Source organism: Bos javanicus, chromosome 3, assembly GCF_032452875.1.
Source record: "Bos javanicus breed banteng chromosome 3, ARS-OSU_banteng_1.0, whole genome shotgun sequence".
NCBI lineage: Eukaryota > Metazoa > Chordata > Mammalia > Artiodactyla > Bovidae > Bos > Bos javanicus.
The window spans coordinates 119,579,100-119,586,200 of record NC_083870.1 but is presented as its reverse complement, the minus strand read 5'-3'; the positions used below and the strand labels follow the sequence as shown (position 1 = coordinate 119,586,200).

General features: G+C 46.6%; 1 protein-coding gene across 1 annotated transcript; it reads right to left on the bottom strand.

Moving 5' to 3' along the window:
• Window positions 1-5,389: 5,389 nt before the first annotated feature.
• On the bottom strand, window positions 5,390-6,576 carry LOC133245393 (olfactory receptor 9S13-like). The gene has a single exon (XM_061413271.1). The coding sequence runs from the start codon at window positions 6,574-6,576 to the stop codon at window positions 5,626-5,628; it is 951 nt and encodes a 316-aa protein (XP_061269255.1). The 3' UTR covers window positions 5,390-5,625.
• Window positions 6,577-7,101: the final 525 nt, after the last annotated feature.

Below are 7,101 nucleotides of genomic sequence, written 5' to 3'. Positions count from 1 at the left end.
TACCAATGAAGAACATCCAGCAATGTGGGAGTCCCTGTTTTCCTCATCCTTCAGCCTTCTGATGGATAAGTTAATCTCTTCTCTTTTACTTTAATTTGATTTCCTAACTGCAAATGAGTTCCAGTAATTTATCAAAGTATTTTCATTTGAGTTTCCTTCTTTTTCTATCATATTTCTTTGCCAATGGCATTGAAAATGGGCTGAAAAGAATCAAAGTGGAGGCAAGGTGCCCATCGGTCAAGGCTGATGAGTGGCCAAGAGGAGATGGCAAAGCCCTGTATCCTGGTGGGGTCGGGGGGATGGAGGTACATTGTGTTTGAAAATTATTATGGATTTTCCCTTTAAAATTTGTGTCAGTGTGATACAACATGCCCAATTCCACATTTTCTACAGAAATACAGTTGAATGACAACATATTCTATCTATCATCTATCTATCTATCTCTTTCTCTACTGAGAGAGAGAGAGAGGGATGGGGAAGAGGCGAAAAGAGGCAGGGTAGAAGATCACTTCAGAGCTAGAATGTAAGTAAACACTATCAAAAGAGGTGTTTTTAGAAAATCAACCACTGTCTATACCCCATTAACAGAATGAAGGATAACTCCCCCACAACCCCCTCCCCTACACATGATCATTCAACTGATTCAAAAAAAGCATTTGACAAAATTCAACATCTTGACATAAAAAAACTCAATGTAGTAGTAATAGAAGGAATATACCTAAATACGTGTACCATGAATTTCCAGATGTTCAAGCTGGTCTTAGAAAAGGCAGAGGAACCAGACATCAAATTGCCAACATCTGCTGGATCATCCAAAAAGCAAGAGAGTTCCAGATAAACATCGATTTCTGCTTTATTGACTATGCCAAAGCCTTTGACTTGTGGGTCACAATAAACTGTGGAAAATTCTGAAAGAGATGGGAATACCAGACCACCTGACCTGCCTCTTGAGAAACCTATATACAGGTCAGGAAGCAACAGTTAGAACTGGACATGGAACAACAGACTGGTTCCAAATAGGAAAAGAAGTACGTCAAGGCTGTATATTGTCACACTGCTTATTTAACTTCTATGCAGAGTACATCATGAGAAATGCTGGGATGGAAGAAGCACAAGCTGGAATCAAGATTGCCAGGAGAAATATCAAGAACCTCAGACATGCAGATGACACCACCCTTATGGCAGAAGGTGAAGAGGAACTAAAAAGCCTCTTGATGAAAGTGAAAGAGGAGAGTGAAAAAGTTGGCTTAAAGCTCAACATTCAGAAAACGAAGATCATGGCATCTGGTCCCATCACTTCATGGGAAATAGATGAGGAAACAGTGGAAACAGTGTCAGACTTTATTTTTGGGGCTCCAAAATCACTGCAGATGGTGACTGCAGCCATGAAATTAAAAGACGCTTACTCCTTGGAAGGAAAATTATGACCAATCCAGACAGCATATTCAGAGAAGGCAATGGCACCCCACTCCAGTGTTCTTGCCTGGAAAATCCATGGATGGAGGAGCCTGGTAGGCTGCAGTCCATGAGGTTGCTAAGAGTCAGACACGACTGAGTGACTTCACTTTCACTTTTCATTTTCATGCATTGGAGAAAGAAATGGCAACTCCAGTGTTCTTGCCTGGAGAATCTCAGGAACAGCGGAGCCTGGTAGGAGGCTGTCTATGGGGTCGCACAGAGTCAGACACGACTGAAGCAACTTAGCAGCAGCAGCAGCAGGTAGCATATTCAAAAGCAGAGACATTACTTTGCCAACAAAGGTCCGTCTAGTCAAGGTTATGGTTTTTCCAGTGGTTATGTATGGATGTGAGAGTTGGACTGTGAAGAAAGCTGAGCGCTGAAGAATTGATGCTTTTGAACTGTGGTGTTGGAGAAGACTCTTGAGAGTCCCTTGGACTGCAAGGAGAGCCAACAAGTCCATTCTGAAGGAGATCAATCCTGGACGTTCTTTGGAAGGAATGATGCTAAAGCTGAAACTCCAATACTTTGGCCACCTCATGCGGAGAGTTGACTCATTGGAAAAAGACTCTGATGCTGGGAGGGATTGGGGGCAGGAGGAGAAGGGGACGAAAGAGGATGAGATGGCTGGATGGCATCACTGACTCGATGGACGTGAGTCTGAGTGAACTCCAGGAGTTGGTGATGGACAGGGAGGCCTGGCGTGCTGCAATTCATGGGGTCGCAAAGAGTCGGACACAACTGAGCGACTGAACTGACTGACTGACTAACTGACCTAAACATAACGAAAGCCATATATGAAAAGCCCACAGCTAACTTCATACTTGATGAAAACCCAGAAGCTTTCCCATTAGGATCAGAAACAAGACAGGATGTCCACTCTCACCATGTCTATTCAACACGGTACTGGAAGTCCTAAGCAGAGCTGCGAGGCAAGACTACAATGGTTAATTTCATGTTATATATTTTTTGACCACAAAGAAATCTTGAAAATTGTAAATAATTGTCAGTGTACAGTTCAGTGCCTGCTCAGTCACTTCAGTCATGTCCAACTCTTTGCAATCCCATGGACTGATTCTCCAGGCAAGGATATTGGAGTGGATTTCCAAGCCCTCCTTCAGGGGATCTTCCTGACTTAGGGTTCAAACCTGCGCCTCATGTCTCCTGCGTTGGCAGGTGGGTTGTTTACTGCTAGCACCACCAGGGAAACCCACTTAGTTCAGTAGCGTTTTGTATATCCACATTTCTGCACAACAAGTGTCCAGAATGTTTTATCTTGGACTCACGCCCCCTTAAAAACAATTCTCTATCCACCCCCACCTAACCTCACCACTGAGAACCACCTTTCTACCTTCTGTCTCTGTGAATGTGACTGCTTTACTGCATGTTAGAATCATACAGCTTTTGTCTTTTTGCGTTTGGCTTATTTCACTAGCACAATGTCCTAAGCTTCATCTGCGTTGCATCTGGTGACAGGATTTTCATCCCTTTTAAGGTGGGTGCCTTTTCATCATATGTATGTGCATCATTTTGTTTATTATCTCATCCACAATGAACATGCGGCTTGTTTCTACCTTTTGGCCACCACAAATAATGCTGCTGTGTACTTGGGTTTGCAAATATCTCTTAGAGAGCAGTCTATATTTATTTTGGATACATACTCGAACGTGGATCATGTGGTAATTCTTTTTTTTTTAGTTTTTTGGGAAAATTCTGTACTGTTCCCCATAATGGTTGCATCATTTTACTATCTACCAAAAGTGTATAAGGGCTCCAATTGATCTGCATCCTTTACAACACTGGTTATGTTTTTACCTGTTTTTCTTTTTTGCTTCTAATGCTAGCCATTCTCACGGATGTAAGTGGTATGTCCTTGTGATTTGACTTGCATTTCCTCAGGGATTAGTGATGATGAGCATCTCCTTATATGTTTGTTGCCCATCTGTAGATCATCTTTGGTGAAATAACTATTCAAATCCTCTGCTCATTTTTGACAGGATTATTTGTCTTAAGTTGTAGGGGTTCTTCACACACTCTGGATGTTACCCCATATCAGACATAAGAGTTGCAGTCATTCTCTCCCATCCCACAGGTTGCCTTTTCAAGCTATTATTTAAGTCTTTAATGCACAGATTTTTAAGTTTAATGGAGTCCCTTGTGTCTCTTTGCACTTTTGTTTCCTGTGCTTTTCAGTTATATCCAAGAAATCATTGCCAAATCCAAGCTCATAAGTATAATGCTATGCCAAGTATATTTTGGAGTTCAATGACTAGTTGACAAGGAAGTGAAATTATAATCATCCAGTAGATATGTACCACTGAGAATCTACTGGGTGGAGCTAGCATACAAAACGTTGTATAAGATGAACAAAGCGAAGTGAATTGCCTCTAACGTTGTACTGTGTTCGTCACTACAATCTGAAATGTAGGTAGTTTAGGAAGAAACAATCTACAGTTTTCTGTTTTTTTTTTTTTTTTGTTTGTTTATTTTACATTTCTCCTGCAGACTATTGTCAAATTTTTGTTCCATCTAAAGTCAGACCTTTTATTTATTCCTAATTCAGGATAGATGCTCCTTTACTATGGACCCTTAACTGATTTCTTACTATGTATAACTTTAAATTCTACAGAATTAAGATAAATCTATACTTGTGCATGGAATGAATATATATTATATGTATGCATATTCCAAATTTGGATCAAGTAGAAGACCCAAGAATATTCCTGTAACATTCCATGGAATGACGAAAAAAATCACAGCAGACAGACAGAGGATAGCGCGTGTGAGAGGGAACAGCTGCGGCATGAGACGACAACAAGGGCTGTCATGGTGAAGCAGAATATTTGGGGAAGCCTCAAGTAACAGTTTGTTATCAGAAGAATACAACGATCTATGGCAGACGTAGAACTAGTTTTGGAGCCCAAAGTCAATGTGAATAGGAATCCAGCAGGAAGCTTGGAGGCGGTTCCACTTGAGTAATGGGGAGCAGCAGTCTGACAACTTAGCTGCCAGCCCCTCCCCCTGTCCCCCGGAGCAGGGAGAGAGGGGGGTGGAGAGCTGTGATCAGAGGGGCAGGGCACGCCCCCTGCCCCTACAGGGAACAGACCACCCTCTCATCCAGAGGACCACCTCCTGGGAGTGACCATGGGAGTGGACAACTCTCCCACAGGGAGACACGATAGGCAGACATAGTCCAGGCTGTGTGTTGGGTCCATGGAGCAGGGGCCTGGAGCTCTGAATGGGGAGGTCAAGACTCCCAGCTGCCCCAGGGAGTGTGGGACAGACGGCCAGGGAGCTGTGCTTCTACCAAGAAACTGCTCCCTCTCTCTACCCCCTGCGCTCTGCAGCAGCACCAGGACCTCTATCCTTATTCAGAGGTGTTGGTGCTGACAAGGCTCCATTTCTTAGGGTCACAAATAGTCAGGACAGTATCACCTGTCAGGCTGGATGGTGAACTATGGGTGTCAGGCATCCACGTTGACTCCCTGGGGCTCCCAGCTGCTGTCTGAGGGGAGAAACCCAGGACAGGGAGCACTAGGAGCCTCTGAAGCAGGAGCACGGGTGCTCCCTGCTGCCTTGTTGGGTGGTGGCATCAGTGAACAGAAGGGGGAGGGGAGGAACAGCCCCGCTGCAGGATTGAGGGGAAGCATGGTCTTCCTAACTCCCCTAATTGGCTGTGGGGATGCCCAGGCTATCACCAAGGAAGGGGCTGGGCTGAGTGTCCTAAAGCCCCCTGCTAGTTGTCCCAGGGTAGATTTCTGGGTACATATTTACATTACATTCAATAAAGAAGTGAAGGGATAAGGTCAGAGAGTTTGTCTAGTCCACATACCTTCTCCAATTGATGTTGAACTGGGACCCATACTATGCTTCAAAGACTCCCAGTTCATGACTCTGCCCACCGTGTTACAGAAACTTCAAGTTCAGTGTCTTGCCCCACTGTGGGCCATTAGATTTTTGGTGGCAAACAAGATGCCTTATTCATCTCTGCATCTTAAACTTGTAGTGTGTGGTTCATGATGTGCTTCAAAGAAGGGTTGGATAAAATGCTGGGTGAAAGAATGAATTAGCTGAATAAAGAATGAATTCCTCAAACCAAATCCAGTGCCTCCCCTCAAGTCTTCTTGTTCAGCCCTCAGGACACTGGGTCTCTCTGGTCACCCTCCATCACGTGGCTGTGTGCTTCTGGCCCAGTCTCCGCAGGGCATCCTTCACGTCCTTGTTTCTCAGACTGTAGATGAGGGGATTCAGCATCGGGATGACCAGGGTGTAGAAGACAGAGACCACCTTGCCCTGCTCCACGGACTCCACAGCTCCCGGCTGGGCATACATGACAAAAAGGGTCCCATAAAAAAGGGATACGGCTGTCATGTGGGAGCCACAGGTGGAGAAGAGCTTGTGTCTCCCTCCTCCTGAGTGCATCCTCAGGATGGTCACTGTGATGTAGCCATAGGAGGTGAGGACCACGAGTGTGGTGCCCACGATGATGAGGCCACACATAGCAAACAAGACCAACTCATTGATGGCCGTGCTGGCACAAGTGAGCTGGAGCAGGGGGATCACATCACAGAAGAAGTGGTTGATGTGGTTGGAGCTGCAGAATGGGAGGCTGAATGTGAGGATTGTCTGCACCCCAGAGTTGAGGCAGCCCCCGCAGTAGGTGCCCAGCACCAGGCAGGCACAGACCGAGGGGCGCATGGAGATGGGGTAGCTCAGGGGGCTGCAGATGGCCACGAAGCGGTCATAGGCCAACACGGCCAAGAGGAGAGTCTCAGTCGTGCCCATCATGGAGAAGAAGAAGAACTGGGTGGCACATCCCTTAAAGGTGATGACCTTGGAGGAGGACAGGAAGTTGACCAGGGCCTTGGGGGCAATGACAGATGAGTAGCACAGGTCCAGGAAGGAGAGGTTCTTGAGGAAGAAGTACATTGGGGAGTGCAGATGGGCATCCAGGGTGATGACCACGATCATGGTGAGGTTCCCCAGGACAGCCACCACGTACAGGGCCAGGAACAGAGCAAAGAGCAGGGCCTGGGTCTGTAGGCCACCCTCAAATCCCTCCAGCATGAACTCCTGCAGAGGCATATCTGAGAGGTTTCCATTTCTGTGGGATGCCATGGCCCTGAGCTGGGGGACACAGGGCAGAGAGCAGGTGGGAAGCAGGGAGAGGGAGGAGGTGAGGGTCACAAGGTCATACTGTCTTGGAGAACAGGGACCCTTCAGCACCCAGTCCTCCAGGCGAGCTCAGACTGACCTGAAAAGGCAACATTTTCTCCGATTGGCTAATTCACAAATTTGCAGGGAGCACTCAGCCTGTGGGGACTCTGAACAGTCACTGTGGGGTGGGGTGGGGTGCCAGGAGGGTTGCAGAGCTGAGTCTGGAGTGCAGAAATGGCGCCGCAGCCGCCTGTCTTCCCAGCGACGCTGCCAGCTTTCTGCTCTTTTCTCACGTATCTAACCCTGCACGTTCTGCCCCTTCGTGTACTCTTCATTAATCTCAGAAAAGTTTCCTGGGTGTCTCTGCCCACCACGTCTTGGACAGGCCAGGAGCAGGGCAGGGGCCAGGTCTCCCTGGGCTAATGTTGGTGTTTCCTGTTTCTCTCCCCTGCATGCCTAGATTCCCATCTCAGCATCACTGCCTCT